This window comes from Microtus oregoni, unplaced genomic scaffold (assembly GCF_018167655.1).
Source record: "Microtus oregoni isolate MIOR12 unplaced genomic scaffold, Mior012 000034F_ref0000314, whole genome shotgun sequence".
Taxonomy (NCBI): domain Eukaryota; kingdom Metazoa; phylum Chordata; class Mammalia; order Rodentia; family Cricetidae; genus Microtus; species Microtus oregoni.
Genome location: NW_024543093.1, coordinates 20256134 through 20276150, shown reverse-complemented (window position 1 = coordinate 20276150; position 20017 = coordinate 20256134). Strand labels below are relative to the sequence as shown.

Below are 20017 nucleotides of genomic sequence, written 5' to 3'. Positions count from 1 at the left end.
CGGAAGTGATGTGGGAGTGTCATATATCAATCTGTTGATTTCATTGGTTAAGCAATAAAGAAACTGCTTGGCCCTCATAGGTTAAAACATAGGTGGGAGGAGTAAACAGAACAGAATGCTGGGAGAAAGAAGCTGAGTCAGAGAGTCGCCATGATTCTCCCACTCCAGGCAGACGCAGGTTAAGATCATTCCTGGTAAGCCAGCTCGTGGGCTACACCGATTATAAGAAATGGGCTTGTCCAGGTGCGAGAGTGAGCTGAGAAAAGGCTAGATATAATGGGCCAAGCGGTGTTTAAAAGAAGACAGTTTCCGTGTAATTATTTCGGGGCATAAGCTAGAGCTAGCCAGGTGGGCGGCCGGGTGCCGGGGACACAGCCTCGCCGCTCTTAACACAACAGCCTATGAATCCTAGCAATGATGAGACTAGGAAAATATTACCAATGGTCTAAGAATGGTTCTTCTATCTTAGGGGGAATCAAAGCTGTCTAATTGGACTTAAAGCCAACTTAATAGTAGGAAATTCATGCCTGGTTGTATAAATGTAGCCTACTACTCACGGCTAGATTGCTAGAGGGGTCCTAGACCTGAAAGAGAACCTACTACTGCCATTTTCGTAATCCAATGTAATAATATCTGTGTTCAAATATTTATACTCACAGATTAAGTATAGCTGTCAGCTCTCATCAAAAAAAAAAAATCTTTTTTTTTTTTAACAAACCTGAACTATTACAGAGAACCAGAACTGGTCAAAATACAGAGAATAAGAAAAGGTCTGTGTGTGGTTGCTCAATCCCAACTGATATATCTGCAATGCAACCCTACAGCTAAGGCTCAAGAGAGAGAAAGCAAAAAAAAAAAAAAAAAAAATTTATAGGAGCCAGAGGTTCAAGAGGCCTGTTGCTATACAGTATTCCCTAGGCAAAACAGAAAAAAAAAAAAAATGAATGTAAGAAATCTGAAGAATATGGTTACCTGAACAAGAGTAGAATGACAACAAGATTGACATAACGACATAGATGGGGGAAATCTTGACAAGCCACAACCAGGACAACCAAGACAGTGTTACAAGTGATCAATGGCAGCTAAGAGCAAAAGTTTCCTCCAGGAACAAACTCTAACAGAGCATGTCAAATCCCAAATGGTCAACCCTAGACACACTTACATAACAAAACTAGACTATGAATTGGACAGAGGAGAGGTGTATATGGAGGCTCAGAAGTGAGGAAGTTAAGAGTGTTGTACAGATAAATAGCAAAACTGTGAAAACTGCCCAGTTTTTCAGTCTGAATTTCTCCCTCTCATTTCAATAGTAATGCCTAACTTCCTCAAATTTCCCTTGAAAACAGTTTTCTTAATTAAAAAGCAATTATCCTTAAATACTGACTGCTACATTTCCCATAAAATTCACCTTAATTTTTGTAAAATCAATCAAGGATTTCCTTATCTCTCAATACAACAGCTTGCTTTAAAAAAAAAAAGTTGCCCATTTTCTTGACAGATTTTTTTGTTATCACATGATTCCTTTGCTGTGAGCACTCAGATCTGTTTACATAATCTACTGTCCTAGCCATAGGCTTGGAATCACACTGCAAGAAATCTAAAGACCATAGAAATAGGACACTAACCCTCAAATGACATAGAAAAAAAATAAAGTCAAAAGAATCAGAAGAAAGTACAAATACATGAATCTCCATTGAAACATAAGAATGTACTTGGAGAAAAAACAATGACCCTCAACTGCAAAGAGAAAGACAAAAAACTTTTGAAATTATTAAGGTCACAAAACATTCACAAGAATGTTTATAAGTCTTTCAGACATAAAATTTTAAAGTGACTAAGTGTTTATTCACTTTATATTCTGAAACAAATCACTTTAAAAGACACTGAAAAATGTGGTACTCTGAAAGTTGGCTCCTTTGGAACTCTTCTGGGTTAAGATCTACTCGCGATTCCACCAAAATGGACATTAAGATGCAGCAGGAAGTTATCTGTCTTCTTCCCCATCTACTATAACTTCTAAAGAGGTTCCAGTAAAAAAAAAAAAATTCTATGAATCCCTACTGCTTCAAGGGTTCCCATCTTCAGACTTCTGATGCTGTTCTTACATGCGGCCACACCTGATTCTTGCTTTCCCTATTACTTAAGTTAGTAAAAGTGCCTGGATATGTACTTCATGTATTAAGTCTAGGTTTTTAAAAAGCAAGCTTTAGCACTAGATGGCCCACAAGCTGCACTTACAGTAGCAAATGTAAAAAAATAAATTTCTTTAAAAATTTCTACTTCGAATACATTGGTCATCATTACAATTTTATGAAAGAATTTTGAGTTATGAAATTATGATGTCAAGAACAAAAACTGGAGTAGCTCCATTCGGAGGGATAAGTGTGTGCCCATCTGGCTGGCCAGACGCCTCAGGAAGGGAGCACAGGCACCCTCCAATCCCCTAAACTTTCTGGCCATTCAGTGGGGCTTCTCCCCAGCTACTGGCTTTCCCTATTTATCCTACCCCAGCTTTCCCCCAAGCACCCCTTACCATCTGCAAGGTCCTAGGATCCCCTAACTCAGCCTGCTTCAGGGCTGAGGCTTTGGGGACACAGTGGTGAGTGCAAGGCTGCAGGGGTTTCTTTGTTCCAACGAACAAGCATCTACCAAGCCCGCCCTTTTGTCTGCAAGGTCCTTGGCCAGAATGTGTCCCTAATCCAGTAACAGTAGATCCATCCGGAGTGATCCACCACCACAGCCTACATTAGAGTGGAGAGAATCTGAGAGCAAACTCCAGTGTTGAGGGGACATAAAAGAGGGCAGACCAAGAAAAATCACCAAGTACGCAGTTAGCCACAGCAAAGATCAGACCAAGCAGCCAAGACTCTCCTAACAGCATTTGAGGGAAGAGATGGGCAGTTGCCAATGCAAGAATCCCTCCAACAATCTGAAAAGCAACCAGAATCCAGCATACATACATCAAGAAGACTTGAAGACCCTACTACAGAAGAAGTAGAAGAAATAGACTTTAAACATAACATTATGAAAGTGATAGAGACCATTAAACAGGATGTGAAAAACTCCTTTAAAGAAATGGATGAGAAGACTAACAAAAAGTTAGAAGAAATAAATAAATCCCTCAAAGATATCCCCCAAAAAAGAAATCAAACAGGTAATGGAAACAGTTCAAGACTTGAAAACTGAAATGGAGACAATGAAGAAAACAAAAACCAAGATATGGCAGGATATGGAAAATCTGGGTAAACAAACAGAAACTACAGAGACAAATATAACCAACAGAATACAAGAGATAGAAGAAAGAATCTTAGATGCTGAAGATACTATAGAGGAAATAAACGCACTGATCAAAGAAAACAGGAAATCCAACAAATTCTTTAAAAAAAATCCAAGAAATCTATAACACCATGAAAAGACCAAACCAAAGAATAGGAGTAAAATAAAGAGAAGAATTACAGCTCAAAGGCGCAGAAAATATATTCAACAAAATTATAGAAGAAAACTTTCCCAACCTAAACAAAGAAAATCCTATGAAGGTACAAGAAGCATACAGAACACCAAATAGACAGGATCAAAAAAAAAAAAATCCCCTCGCCATATAATAATCAAAACATACAGAATAAAGAAAGAATATTAAGAGCTGCAAAGAAAAAAAGGTCAAATAACATATAAAGGTAAACCTAACAGAATTATACCTGACTTCTCTATGGAAACCATGAAATCCAGAAGGTCTTGGATAGATGTACTGCAGAAACTAAGAGACCACGAACGCAAGCCCAGAATACTATACGCAGCCAAGCTTTCTTTCACTATCAATGGAGAAAACAAGACATTCCAGGAAAAAAAAAATTAAAAATAAGTAGCCACAAACCCAGCCTTACAGAAAGTACTAGAAGGAAAATCACAACCCAAGGAAGCCAACAATGCCCACAATAACTCAGACATCTAACAGCCCTCCACCAGCACATCTCAAAGAAGGAAAACACACAAACTATACTACCAAAAAAAATAAATAAATAAAAAATAACTGGAGTTAACAACCACTGGTCATTAATATCACTTAATATCAATGGACTCAATTCACCTATTAAAAGGCATAGGTTAAGAGAATGGATGCAAAAGCAGGACCCAGCATTCTGCTGTTTACAAGAAACACACCTCAACCACAAAGACAGACATTACTTCAGATTATAAAACTGGGAAAGGTTTGTCAATCAAACGGACCTAAGAAACAAGCGGGTGTGGCTATACTAATATCTAACAAAATTGACTTCAAACTAAAATCAATCAGAAGAGATGGAAATGAACACTTTATACTCAAAACAGGAACAATTCACCAAGATGAAGTCTCAATTCTGAATATCTATGCCCCTAATATAAAAGCACCCACATATGTAAAAGAAACATTACTAGAACGCAAAGCACACATCAAACCACACACACTAATAGTAGGAGACTTCAACAATCCTCTCTCATCAATGGACAGGTCAATCAGAGAGAAACCTAACAGAGAAATAAGAGAACTAACAGAGGTAATGAATCAAATGGACTTAAAAGACATCTATAGAACATTCAACCCAAATTGGAAAGAATATACCTTCTTCTCAGCATCTCATGGAACCTACTCAAAAACTGATCACATACTCAGTAACAAAGCAAACTTCGACAGATCCAAAAGAATTTTAGTAACCACCTGTGGCTTATCAGATCACCATGGAATAAAGTAAGAATTCAACAGCAATTCTAACCCCAGAAAATCTACAAACTCATCAAAACTGAACAGTCAACTACTCAACCACCCCTGGGTCAGGGAAGAAATAAAGAAAAAAATTAGTCTTCCTTGAATTCAACGAAAAAAAAAGACACAACATACCCAAACCAATGGGACACTATGAAAACAGTGCTAAGAGGAAATTTCATAGCACTAAGTTCCCACATTAAAAAAAAAAAATGAAGAAAGCTCACATTAGAGACTTACCAGCACACCTGAAAGATCTAGAAAAAAAAAAAAAAGTAGACTCACCCAGGAGGAGTATAAGACTGGATATAATCAACTGGGGGCTGAAATCAACAAAATAGAAACACAGAAAACAAGCCAAAGAATCAATGAAACAAAGAGCTGGTTCTTTGAGAAAATCAACAAGATTGACAAACCCCTATGCAAACTAATCAAAAGGCAGAGAGAGATCCTGAAAGTTAACAAGATTAGAAATGAAAAGGGGGACATAACCAGAGACACAGAGGAAATTCAGAGAAACATTAGGTCTTACTACAAAAGCCTACATGCCACAAAGTTGGAAAATGTAAAAGATATGAACTTGGTTTTAGATAAATACCATATAGCAAAATTGAATCAATTTAAATAGACCTATAAGTCATGAGGCAATAGAAGCTGTCATAAAAACCGTCCCAAACAAAAAAAAAGCCCAGGACCAGATGATTTTAAAGCAGAATTTTACCAGAACTTCCAAGAAGAGCTGATACCTATCCTCCTTAATGTGTTTCAAATGAGTCATTGCCAAACTCTTTTTATGAAGCTACAGTTTCCCTGATACCAAAACCACGCAAAGACTCAACCAAGAAAGAGAATTACAGACCAATCTCGCTCATGAACATCGATGCAAAAATTCTCAATAAAATACTGGCAAACTGAATCCAAGAACACATCAAAAAAATCATCCATTACGATCAAGTAGGCTTCATCCCAAGATGCAGGGCTGGTTCAACATACAAAAAAATCTATCAATGTAATCCATCATATAAATAAACTAAAAGAAAAAAAAACATATGATCATTTCATTAGCTGCTGAAAAAGAATTTGACAAAATTCAACACCCCTTTATGGTAAAGGTCTACGAGAGATTAGGGATAAAAGGATCATATCTAAATATATTAAAACCAATATACAGCAAGCCAACAGCTAATATCAAATTAAATGGAGAGAAACTCAAAGCCATTTCACTAAAATCAGGAACAAGACAAGGCTGTCCACTCTCTCCATAACTCTTCAATATAGTTCTTGAAGTTGTAGCAATAGCAATAAGACAACATAAAGAGATTAAGGGGATTTGAATCAGAAAAAAGAAGTCAAACTTTAGTTATTTGCAGATGATATGATAGTGTACATCAGTGACCCAAAAAACACTACCAAAGAACTTCTACAGCTGATAAATACCTTCACTGATGTGGCAGGATACAAGATCAACTCAAAAAAAAAAAAAATCAGTAGTCCTCCTACACAGAAAGGATAGAGAAGCAGAGAGGGAAACAGAGAAGCATCACCTTTCACAATAGCCACAAACAGCATAAAATATCTTGGGGTATTACTAACCAAGGTAGTGAAAGATCTATTTGACAAGAACTTTAAGGCTTTGAAGAAAGAAATTAAAGAGGATACCAGAAAATGGAAGGATGCTCTTGGATGGGTAGAATCAACATAGTAAAAATGGCAATTCTACCAAAGGCAATCTATAAATTCAACACAATCCCCATTAAAATCCCAACAAAATTCTTCACAGACCTTGAGAGAACAATAATCAACTTTATATGGAAAAACAAATAACCCAGGATAGCCAAAACAATCTTATACAATAAGGCTACAGGAGGCATTACCATCCCTGACTTCAAACTCTATTACAGAGCTACAGTATTGAAAACAGCTTGATATTGGCATAAAAACAGAGATGTTGACCAATGGAATAGAATCGGAAATCTGGATATTAACCCACAAACCTATGAACATCTGATTTTCGATAAAGGAGCTAAAAGTATACGATGGAAGAAGGCATCTTCAACAAATGGTGCTGGCGTAACTGGATGTCAACCTGTAGAAGAATGCAAATTGATCCATATCTATCACCATGCACAAAACTCAAGTCCAAATGGATTAAAGACCTCAATAGAAATCTGACTACACTGAACCTGATAGACGAGAAAGTGGGAAGTACCCTACAACATATGGGCACAGGAGATCACTTCCTATGTATAACTCCAGTAGCACAGACAACAAGAGCAACATTGAATAAATGGGACCTCCTGAAACTGAGAAGCTTCTGCAAAGCAAAGGACACTGTCATTCAGATGAAAAGGCATTCTACTGAATGGGAGATCTTCACCAACCCTGCATCAGACAAAGGTCTAATCTCCAAAACATACAAAGAACTCAAGAAACTGGACATTAAAAAAATTCTAATTAACTCAATTAAAAAATGGGGTACTGAACTGAAAAGAGAATTCTCATCAGACGAAGTTCAAATGGTCAAAAGACACTTAAGGCCATGTTCAACTTCCTTAGCGATAAGGGAAATGCAAATCAAAACTACTTTGAGATACCATCTTACACCTGTCAGAATGGCTAAAATCAAAAACACCAATGATAGCCTATGCTGGAGAGGATGTAGAGTAAGGGGAACACTGATCTATTGCTGGTGGGAATGCAAACTCGTGAAACCACTTTGGAAATCTGTGTGGCAGTTTCTCAGGAAATTGGGAATCAACCTACCTCAGGATCCAGCAATACCACTCTTGAGAATATACCCAAGAGATGCCCAATTATATTGTTCAACTATGTTCATGGCAGCATAATTTGTAATAGCGAGAACCTGGAAGCAACCTAGATGCCCCTCAATGGAAGAATGGATAAAGAAAGTGTGGAATATATACACATTAGAGTACTAATCAGTGGTAAAAAACGACATCTTGAATTTTGCATGCAAATGGATGGAAATAGAAAACACTATCCTGAGTGAGGTAATCCAGACCCAAAAAGATGAATATGGTATGTACTCACTCATTCGTGAACTCTAGCCATAAACAAAGGACATTGAGCCTATAGTTGACAAGGCTAAAAAAGCCCCCCCAAAAAAGTGAACCCAAAGATAAACATATATAGTTCCTCCTGGAAATTGGAAGCAAACAAGATCACCGGGCAGAAGTTTGGAGAATGGGGGTGGGAGTAGGGGTGGGGGTGAGGTTGGGGGAAGGGGTGAGGGGGAGAGAGAAGGGAGACGGGAAAGACTGGGGAGAGCTTGGGGGAGTGGGAGGGTAGAGATGGAGGAAGGGCAGATATAGTAGCAGGGAAGAAGATATCTACATTAAGGGAGCCATTTTAGAGTTGGCAAGAGACTTGGCTCTAGAGGGGAACCCAGGTGTCCATGGGGATGTCCCCAGGTACAGTCCTTGGGCAGCAGAGGAGAGGGTGCCTGAACTGGCCTTCCCCCACTACCACACTGATGATTATCTCGAATATCACCATGTTACGCCGGATGGAGATAGAGACAGAGACCCTCATCAGAGCAACAGACTGAGCTCCCAAGGTCCAATGAAAAGCAGAAGGAGGGAGAAGATGAGCAAGGAAGTCAGGACCACGAGGGGTTGGTCCACCCACTGAGACAGTATGCCTAATCTAATGGGAGCTCACCAAATCTAGCTGGACTGGGACCGAACAAGCATGTGATCAAACCGGACTCTCTGAATGTTTCTGCCAACGGGGGCAGACTGAGAAGCCATTGATAATAGCACTGGGACCTGTTTCTACTGCATGTACTGGCTTTTTGGGACCCTATTTGGATGCACACCTTCCTAGGCCTGGGTGGAGGGGGGAGGACCTTGGACTTCTCACAGGGCAGGGTACCCTGTCCTCTCTTAAGGAGGGAGGGGATTGGAGGAGGGTGAGTGGGGGAGCGGGAGGGGAATAGGAGGAGGGGTGGAAGTGTACATTTTTGAATGGAAAAATAAAAAAAGAACAAAAAAAGGCACCTGCTGGAGGGGAACTAGTCTCTTGCTTGGAAAGAGACTTCACACCATTTAACAACTTGTCAAATCACCTCATGGAAGAAAACTGAAGCCCAGAGAATGATGGGTCCATGGAGGGTAGGCCTACAGCTTTACAGGAACTGCTTAGATGTGCCCATCCTTGGCCCTCTACTTAAACATCAATGTCATTTCAAGACCAGAAAACTGATTCGGGGTGAGAGCTACTACATTAAACACTGTTTTAATGAGTCAGTAGGAAGAAGAGTAAAGAAAACAATTAGGATTTTTTTTTTCTCCTTAAATTCTGGTCCAGTTGTCTAGGGATGGAACAGAAAAAGATGACAGCCAACACTCACCTCTAAGTTAAAACTATAACTTAACTAGTGCTACAAAATATGCATCTTTGGACTGGCTGTCAGTGTGACAGGGAATGCTAGCCATCCATGAGTTTTGACTAAGATGCCTGACTTTCCAAAAGCAGAAATGTAGAGAACATATTCCAAAGGTATCTATTTAAACAGCAGTGGTCAAACATTTTCTGTCAAAAGGTCTCATGCTGAAATGCTTTTTATGGTTTGCAGGTCATCTAGTCTCTGGTAGACTATTGATCCCATAGCAGCATGAAAACCTACAGGGGCAATTTACAGGCGAGAACAGCTGTATTTTTTTTAAAAAAACAACTGTGTATGGAAGACTGGGTTTAGCATAATGAACTGACAGCCTTCACTATAGTAAACTCTATAAAAGCAACCACCTTTTCTGTTCTGATCTACTACACAGAGCATGCCCAGAACAGAGCTGGTAAATGGCAGGCAAGCAATGAAGACTAACAGAATGAGTTATTTTAAAAAGAAAATTCAAAAACAATCTGTTTATTAATCTCTAACCAATTTAATTTTCATTTCTACAAACAATAGTCACTAGAGAAGTAGTTACTATATTGTATCTAAAAGTTGACCTAAAAGTCAAAACTGAACGATACAACAACCTTCAGCAAATCCCCAAGAAAGTGGCAAACACAGAATCTAACCCAGCTACTATATTCTAGGAATGTAGCAGGGAACTTTTGTATAAAAAACAAATCTGGAGTCAGGGAAATGGCTTAGCAGGTTTTTGCCACACAAGTGAAAAGACCTGAGTTGGGTTCCCCAGAACCCAATAAAGCTCGATGCGGTATCATACATACATAACCTCAGGATTCTTACGGCAAGACTGAATGTATAGACAAGAGAATCCCTGAAAGCTCACATTAGCTGGCCTAGTGTATATAGCCGCAACCAATAGACCCTGTCTAAAGCACAGTAGAAGGCTAATACACAAATGCACATATGCACACATATCTTTTAATGGAATGGGAAGAAAGAGGGGGCAGAAAAAGAGCTAGGGTATTCTAAACTCAAAATGGAGCCAACACAAATTGCTTCTTACATTAAAACACCAGTGACAAAAGTGTTCTCTTGAGATGCAGTCACAGCAGAATCCAGTGGCCATCATAGCTGATTATGGTGAATAAAAGGGCAAGAGGCTGAGGACCAGGAAGAAAAACTTATTTGAACAAATAAACTGCTCCAATAAACAAATGAGATTTTATAGACCACACAGAATGAAAATAGTTTCTTGGTGAAATGTACTTCTGCTTCACCTTTACTCACTCAATCAAATGGCCTAATTCTCAAACAAGAGAATTCACATTTACAAAGAGTCCCATACTATAGTAATTTCTATTACAGAAAACTCAATACTCACAGACTTTCTAATATCTTTGGAAGATAAGTCAATCAACTTCTTATTCATGGACCATTCTTCATCAGATTCCATTATGGCTTTCTAGGAAACAACCATTTGAAAAACAAAACAAAACAGAAAAAAATCAATAGAGTAGCAAACACAAAGAGACATGTTTTATTGTTGCTTTGTTTTTTAGGTGAATGCAGATTTCAGTGCATAGGACAGACTTGTTATGAATGGGTAAAAGCCTTAATTAGAGGATTTAAAACTAGAACTACTTAATGTTTTAAAGAACAAATTTTAGTCAGAGATAATATTATTTTATTTCCTAACTCTATAGTGACTACCTCAACTTCATGTGAAAAAAAGCTATCCTTGAGAAGAGTAAATAATTTAAGATAAACACAAATTTCACAAATTTCTTTTTGAATGCATAGAAATCTACTCAAATTAGTTCAAATGTATATTATTTGTGAGTATCAAAAACTACTTAGGACCAAACAACTGGTAGTAAACATTTTGAGAAAAATTATTCTTAAAACTAAAGTCTACTTTTTAAAAGTAGGGATAAAAATACATAGAAATGGAATTTTAAGGCTTTAAGGCTTCCTAAGTTAAAAAGTATAGGTACTATTTGTAAAATAATCTTTTTTATTTTTTACTTTTGGCTACCATTAAGGAACACATTTTAAGGTGAAATTACCATTCAATTAAATCCAATTTAAAGTATGTCAGACAGGCTGTTATTCCCAATTTACAACTGGATGAAGTCATTTTTCTAGAGTTATATTTGGAAGTACCTGGTAAAACAATGACTTCACTAGAGGTATTAAAACAGAAACTGTAAGTCACTGTTGATAGTTTATTTATAGGTCTAAGCAAACCTCGTTAAACAAAAAGTTCAAAATTCATTATATAGAAATGTATTTAGAATATTTTATGCTTACCTCATTTCTTTGTATAAAATTTGGTATGACTATATTTTTAAAAAATACATTACTACACATATATTCACCCACAATTCAATGTAAAAATAATAAAAATATACAAAAAAACTGTTTATAATACCTTAAAATAGATGGGAGCCATATCACCCATTTCCCTTGGGAGAGGGATACACTCATAAACCATATGATACTGCTTCTTCATGCCCATGTTAGTCTCTAAAAAGATACAATCCAATCCTTTTTCTTCAAACATCTTTACCAATGATTTCCTAAACATCTAGAAGACGGGAAAAATATGACAGACATATATTGAAAAATTACTACACATTCGCAAAGGTTTTTAATCTCAAAAAGCACTGGTTAGATGAAACAATTTGAGATAATGAATTGCATTAAAGGCAAATTTTTCTTCAAGCTCAACTAAAAAATACTATACAATTTGAATCGTTCTCATTTGCAATTGTGGTTGTTCAAGAATGCTTTGATGAAACTATCTGAATATTTTCTGCCAAACATAAGGTCAAATCCAGTGTTTTCAGGTACTTAAAAAGAAAATCACTGAAAAAGAGCTCCTTCATTTTCAAGCAATACTCTTGTACTAAGTCAAATCACTTTTCAAAGTATATCTAATAAAAAAAGCATAGAGGACTAGTCACCAGAGCATAATTAATTTCAGAGTCATACATATTTGAAGGTAAAATCATCTCAGCATGCCACTCTCCACACATGTGCAATGTCTAATGTTTTTCCTTTCACAAGAACTACAATGACATTATTTGTATACGGATTGGCTTTTCCTCTCTCAGTTTTCTAAAATACCACTGGCTCAATGAAGTCTGCAAACAAGAATGCAGCCTATAGTAGACAACAGTACACCGTTGGGTATAGCACCTAAAATACCATGTTTATGTGTTGACTTCCTAGGGCACTGAAAAAATGCTTCAACCACCTTGAGGTTTTTCACCACTTAATTCCTCACAGAAAAATCTAACATACATGTAAGATTCTTGTAATTGAATGTTTTTTTGCACTGTATTTTATTGTAAGTTAAATCAATTTTTCATAAATTTTTAAATGTACCCCAGAAAAGTCCTCTAATAATCCTAAAGACCAAAGTTTCATACTTTTTACATAAAATTACCTAGTGTCACTAGCACTTCCATTTTTTCACATCAAAAATATTCTGTCTTTGTTGCTAATTATGTTTGGCTTTTGACACAACAACATAATTGTTCCATGAACTTTTAAAGTATCAACCTCAAAATTCAAAGAAATAAGAGACTGTATTTCATAAAATGCAGGCAAACATGTCCTCTTTTGGCATTTTATCCATATTCTCTAAAACTAATATATACTGTCATCTATGTGACATCTTACAACTTCACATTTTCTATCTTGGGTCTCTGAAACCTCAACTCAGCCGACAGCACTTATCATGCTTTCTTTCTTGGTCAATATGAAATCTTGAAATAATTCAGCAACAATTTAACCCATGCGATGCCTTTCAATCTCTCAAAGTATCAGCCACAAAACTATATAACTAACTCATGTAACTGACTTCATTGCCAGGGTATGCTATAAAGAGAACCAAGAAGAAACGGGGGCTGATATGGCAGCACAATCACCACAGTCAGAGGGCAAACAGTAATTGCTGCCTGTAAAACTCTGACTCCACATATTTTCATTCTTTGGAACTTCTTTCTTCTAATATTTAGTAACAATTATTATCTCAAGCTGCACAAAGCACTAATTATAAATTGAATTGATTTTTAAAATTACTTTGTTAGTTCTCTCAGTAAACAAAAGATTTCAAAACAAGAACATGAAGAAAATAATAGTAAGAGAAGGAAACATAATGATCTTACAGACACCTAAAAATTGTTAAGTAGAAATATCAAACCTGTTTGAATTTATCATAATAATCTGCAAAACCTCCTCATGAGCCTTGCAGACAATGAGCATGACAGTACTGACCTGAATCTCCTCCCAGATATCTTCATCCAACATTGTAGCTGCTTGAAGATGCTGCAGAGGGACTATGAGGCAGTGGCCCTCAGTAAGAGACCGGAAATTGGGTAAACATAAATAAACCTAGGGGCAAATTTTAATGATGTATTATTTAGTTATGATTATAACAGATGAGAATACAGTAGTGAAACCATGAGTATTTAAAAAGGCAGATTTGCTTTTATAAACTAGTTTTATTTCAATACTCTCAAAGATGCTATTTATACTTAAAACGCCACAGAAATAGTTTTTAATAAACTGGAAATTTAGAGCATGAGTCTCAGTTTTCATTGATAGACATCAAAAACTAAGATTTACCAAAAAAGGACAAGAACAAAAGCCACTTTATCTTTTATCTGAGGGAACTATATACTTACAAACATTAAAAACAACAATTTTTGAAAAATAAAAAGACACAATGTAAATCTTATGAATGGAAGTTCTTGGAAGAACTGCACCTTATGCTGTTTAGAGCTAATGAAGCAGACAGAGCTGTACTTGTTGAGGAGCCTAAAGTGCTAGAAGTCAAGAACCAAATTACCCTGAGCTAACATTTTACTCCTTAGTAGATAGTCATTTATTTTCCTTCTTGTGTAAGAGCTAACATCCCTGTAACCAATAGGCAAACCTTCCAGAATGTCTAAAAAGCTAAAAAGCTTCAGATTGCTGAGATTTCCTGGCTGTTCTATAACTTACCTACCTGCTGTTTTCATAAACATACATGAAAATTATCTTGGTGGGTTTTTTCCTTGATCTGTTATTCTAATTAAGAAATTGCTAGCACCCTGGAATATGGAACTTGAGGTGACCTAGATCAGTGTTTCTGGGCTATGGTCACTCAAGCTTGGCTCTAGAAAAAAAGCTTTTTGTTTTTGTTTTCTTTTGTTGACAGTGTAAACTATGTGTATCAGCGATTTCTCTAATTATGGGAGAAAACTGAGTTAACTAAGGGAAAGAAAATGATTCCTGGATAACTTTACCTTTATGGTTGAACTCTATATACATATATGAATTATCTATAACCCAGAACTACTTTTTTATTATATACAAGGAGATATTCATATGTATATGAGTGATGAGAAAGATAATATATAAATATGAATGTTCCCTAAACTATCACTTCCTAAAACCAGAACTTCTTCATTCAGCCTCAGTCACCCATTCTCATTTAATCCACTCCAGTATTTTTTTTTTTCCCTTAAACAGGGTTTTTCTGTGTGGTTCTGGCTGTCCTAGAACTCTCTGTAGACCATGCTGGCCTCAAGTTGAGAGATCTGTTGGACTCTGCCTCCAAGTGTCAGGATTACAGGAGGGCTATTCTAGGTGTTTCTCTTTTCTCTGTTCCCTATCAAGGCTTTTCATTCACTGGTGCCTCAGACAAGATTTCTAGAACTTGTTTTCAAAGTAAATCCTTCCATGATTTTGTTCTCACTTTATGACAATATCTTTCTGAACCAGGGTAAAGTTTAATTTGCTAATTTTATTATATTTCAATAGAATAAAAGATTCAGAAGTACAACTACCTACAGCACTTGCCTAGATGGAGCCCTAGATTCACATCTTACTAATACTGCCCCCACCAAATCCTTAAAAGAATAAACATTTTTAAATGAACTAATTTTTATAATGTAAAAACTAGTCATCAACAAGTATTTATTGAATAAATGATTATGATATACTGTGAAGATAAGATGCTTGGAATACAATGGTGAGCAAAGTTACCTATTTCTGTACTCCTGAAGCTTCAAGACATTGGGAAAAACCCAACCAAGGTAAAATATCTGCAATAAGTTTTCAAACTATGACACAGTCTACAAGAATTCAAATACACTCTATTACTATGAGGAAGTAAGTAAAGAAATGAAAGCTGCTTTAGATAAAGACTCTAAGGGAAGATTTTAATGCTGATTTCAATTCAATCATTAGATCATAAAGATAGAAAACAGAAAAGCCAGAATTATATTGTCAACAAAATTGAATTATGTTCTCCAACAAAGGCCCTAAGAATTATGGTAACTTAGAAAACAAAAACATATGAAAAATCAAGATAAATAAAAACTTTAAAAATTTTCTAAAAATCTGAAGAGCAAACAAATTTGCATATACTGACCTGTACCTTGTCTGTTTTATTTCTTACCTTCACACCAATGGCAACAATGAGATGCTTGGGAAACTGAGAACTATCAAAACAGTACAGACATCTGGCCATCTGTGCAGTAAGACTCTGGTGTTCGGCAATCGCTTTCCTCCTCTGGCTTTCTTCTCTTTCCCCAAAATGCTCTTTTTCAGCTGCTTTGGAGACAAACATGTCATCCAGAGTATAATAGTCTCCATCTGGTTTTCCCATGAACTGAAATATAAAAATAATAATCGTAGGAGACAGAAAGTGGTAGTTAATATTTCGTTGAAAAATTGTATTCTAAAGTCTGCAAGTAATATAAGACAATCTATGACATTTTAATAATTAAAATTAAGCTTGAGGTAAAAAAAATTAATCTATCATTACTGAGGCCATCATCAACCTCATCATAGCTAAAGTCACTAACTTATTCCATTTAATTTTTTTATCTACTACTATAATATGGAAACCATTACTATGCTCACTTAAGCTGTAAAGGAACAAAAATACATAAGTCAAACTGCTGGAAAACTCAGCTTATATAATACATAAAAATTAAATACTGCTCTGCTTTTCTAACTCCTTTTCAACATTTGGACAAACACAAAACACAAATTTTATGTCCCTACTTAAAAATCCTTAAAGAGCTCTATATTGTATACAAGGTCAAATGCAAACTTTCTTACAGCCTGGAAAAATGCTAGATACAAAAAAAAATTGTAGTTATTAGAAGCTGTCAAAATAATCAATGTAAAATTCTATCTCCTATCTGTTTACCCTAGAGCTTTTTATGAAATATATCTACACTCTCTCAATTCCTTATTTTACAATGATCATAACAATATTCTCTGTCTTCTTGGGTTATTCCTACAACACATAGCTAACAAAGTAAATAAATACTAATAACCTAAAGCAACAGATCTCATAAACAAAAAAGCTTTACATAATCTAGCATCAATAACCTTTCCTAACACATCCGGCCACACCTATTCACTCTCTGCATTCTAGAGTTTTAGCCTCCCAGGTACTGCTGCCATTCCGCTTGCACATGCTCTGACCAATTCTCTCCATGCTGTCATCTTTCAGCTGGACTTTTAGATTCAGTTGTCATCCCCAGAAATAAATTTCCTCGGATATTCATGCCCCGCCAAAGTATTACGATCAGTCTACTCATAATGACCACACTGTGTTAATAATATTCATTGGCTTGTTTTTCCCCTTACTAAATTATTCCCTACACAATCTACTAGCCTCATGCCCTATCCCAAAAAACTACTTGAAAAATCATCAAACACAAAACTGTAACAAAATACTTGAATTTTAGCATAATTGAAAAAACAATTTAAAGGCAGAATACTTAAGTAAAAGGACATTTTTAATCAAAGATTATGAAAGATAAAAAATGTTGGTTGCATATGGTAGTCAGAGGCAGGCATACCTCTGTGAGTTCAAGGCTAACCTGCTCAGTACAGTGGGTTTCAAGTCATTCAGCACTACATAGTGAGACCGAATCTCTAAAGAAAAAAGTCACATAGAGACACAAAATTCCTAAAATTTCTGTGCCTAATAACAAAATTTTAAAATACACAATGCAAAAACTCAATGGTACAGAAGAAGAAATAAAACAGACAATTCAGAGATTTAAACATCATTTTATAATTGCTGAGTAAGTAGAGAATCAAGAGACAGAATAGAGACTTTAACAAGCTATGAAGCAATATGATCTAATTAACAATGACAAAGGTCCCATTAGGCAAGAAAGTGAATGCTTTTCCAAGAATGCAGAATGTTCACCAAGATGACATTCTGGATCACAAATAAATCTCAATAACTTTAAAGAGTCTAGAATGTACCCAGAAATGCCGTTAATATAACTGCCAACCAAGACTACATGGAACACATTTTTGCTGTTTTCTAAGATTCTCATTATGTAGCTCAAGCTGGACTTGAACTTCTGACCCTCTTGTCTGAGCCTCCTGATTGCTGAGATTACATGGAGAATGCAAATTTGTTGATTTTAAAACTTACTATGATCGCTAAGGAATTAAAACGCTACAATAATGGCACAAACACAAACCCATGGATTAATGGGACAGAATATAAAACCCAGAAATTAAAACAAACATACATCGTCAAATAAACACACACAGAGTCGAGTAAACATATACATTCATGGCCAAATAAATACATGTATACATGGCCAAATGACTTTGGACAAGGGTATCAAAATCATTTAATGAAAAAATGATAATTTTAAATAAATGGTTTAATCAATAGAATTTTATGCAGATGTAAAGAAAGTTGAAATCATGACATTTGCATGAAAGTAAAAACAACCAGAGATCATGTTAAATATTAAATGCAATAAGCAAGAGTTAGAAAGACACTACATGTTCTCTCTTATATACGGCACTTAGATTTAAAAGTGTGCATGTGTGTGTTTATCATAAGACTAGAAATAGATCTGAGAGGGGAGAAATGTTTAAGGGAGAGGAACTTGTGGAACATGTGTAATAAGATAGTAGAAAGTACAGTTATCTGAGGAAAGAAAAGAAACCAGGCAGAAGGGTACAAAGTGACAGGGACACAGGATCAGATAAAAGAATAGAATGAATACAAAGTCTAAAGAAATAACTGTATGAAAATGCCATAATAAAAATCCATGATCCTGTATGTAAATTGCAAATGTTAATAAAAAGGAGGGGAAAAATAATTTCAATTTTAGATCCAGTATTTTTCATAAATGGTTTTTAGAAGCCCTACATCATATACAAAAGCGAATCAAAAATATAAACATAAAATCTAAACCTTGAGGCTGGAGAGGTGGTTCTAAGGTTAAGAGCATCGACTGCTCTTGTAGAGAGCACAGGTTCCAATCCCAGCATCCATACTGTAGTTCACAACCATCTGTACCTCCTATTCTAGGGGAGGTTATACTTCTTGTGATCTCTGTAGGCATGAGGCACACATAAACATCCATAATGCCAAAAACAGTGCATAAAATAAATCTAAAAAAAAAAAAACTAAACCTTTCAAATTCTTAAAAGATGTAGTATTTATATAAAAATGGCCCCCATAGGGTTATAGAGAGTGGTACTAATAGGAGGTGTGGTCTTTCTGGAGGAAGTGCACCACTAAGGGCAGGCTTTGAGAACTCAAATGCTCAAGCCAGGTCTAGTGAGACATTCACTTCCTGATGATCTTAGCTCTTTCTCCAGTACCATGTCTGCACACACACTATCATGCATTCTACCATGACAATAATGGCCTAAATCTCTCAAACTGGAAGTCAGTTAAAATTAAATATTTTTCCTTATAAGGGTTGCCATAGTCACTGTGTCTCTCTGCACAGCAATAGAAACCCTAACTAAAAGAGAAGTTGGTACCAGAGACTGGGTTATTGGAGATTGGGTTATTGGCAATAATTGGCCTGACTATGTTTTTGTTTGGAGGAATTTGGGCTTTGGTACTCTGGGTTAGGAAAGCTATAAAATGCTCTAAGTGCTGTTTATGGGGCCATACCAGTAAGAGGATATAACAACAGTGATGCTGACGGCGATTTTAACTGTGAACCCTAGCACAAGAGGCTTCAGAAGAGAATAATATTAAGATGTGGCCTAGATACCATTCTTATATTTTGGTGAAGAATGTGACTGCTTTTTTCCCTTCTCTGAAATGTCTGTGGATGCTCAATTGAAGAGTTCTGAATTGCTTTGGCAGAGGAAATTTCAAGTGAGTCTAGTATTGATTCTGTTGTGAGGTTATTAGTATTCAGTCTTATGTAGATCTATAGTGAAAAGGAGTAAGCTGAGCAGGGAAAAATATTAAAATGTACAGTTGAAGGGGAATAGGGGTACCAGGAAGTAGTATAGAGCTGAATCTTGTGTTCAAAAACATAAACAGATTAAAGAAAAGCCTTAGGTTAAATAAAGAGAGTGACCTCAGGGTAAGACCCTAACTAGCTGAACTTCCAACTTTTCAACTGAAAAGGAATTAAAGGAAAGCTTGGAGGGTGTGGTGGTGCATGCTCTCACACACTCATGCCTTTAATCCCAAAAATCCAGAGGCAGAGAGATGCAGATCTCTGAATTTGAGGCCAGCCTGGTCTGCAGAAGATGTTTCAGGACAGCCAAACTTAGGCTGTTCTTAGGTAAAGAAAACTATAGAAAACAGAAAGTTGGTGAAGCTGTAAATAAACAATAGGGTGATGTTCCAGCCCTAGCAAGAAGCACAATTTGGAAGCTCCAACCCTGCGGTTCTGGTTTTTGAGTCAAGAATTGAAGAAAGGGATTATGAAATTTGCCTCTGTGACTAAAGAAAGTGTCTGAGACCAGGCATGTGTCAGGTGTATCACTGAATGGAGGTCTAGAGACGTCAATCTGTGAAGCTGTGAAGGTGAAGCAAGGGTTGCCTTAGAGACCCCAAGATGTTGGAGAGGCCAGAACCATGGGACATTTGCCCA

The 20017-nt window shown here is 36.3% G+C and overlaps 1 protein-coding gene across 2 annotated transcripts in view; it reads right to left on the bottom strand.

Annotated features, from left to right (window-relative positions):
• Cwf19l2 (CWF19 like cell cycle control factor 2) overlaps positions 1–20017 on the bottom strand; it is a 108203-nt gene that overhangs the window by 36120 nt on the left and 52066 nt on the right. For both annotated transcript variants that reach the window (XR_005972198.1, XM_041630480.1), the window contains exons 13-16: positions 15574–15786; positions 13404–13520; positions 11551–11706; positions 10501–10581 (exon numbers count right to left, since the gene is read on the bottom strand). Coding sequence is in view for 1 of the 2 variants with exons in the window: in XM_041630480.1 (XP_041486414.1) it covers positions 10501–10581; positions 11551–11706; positions 13404–13520; positions 15574–15786 (567 nt within the window). In the remaining variant the exon portion in view is untranslated. The remainder of the gene's footprint in view (positions 1–10500; positions 10582–11550; positions 11707–13403; positions 13521–15573; positions 15787–20017) is intronic.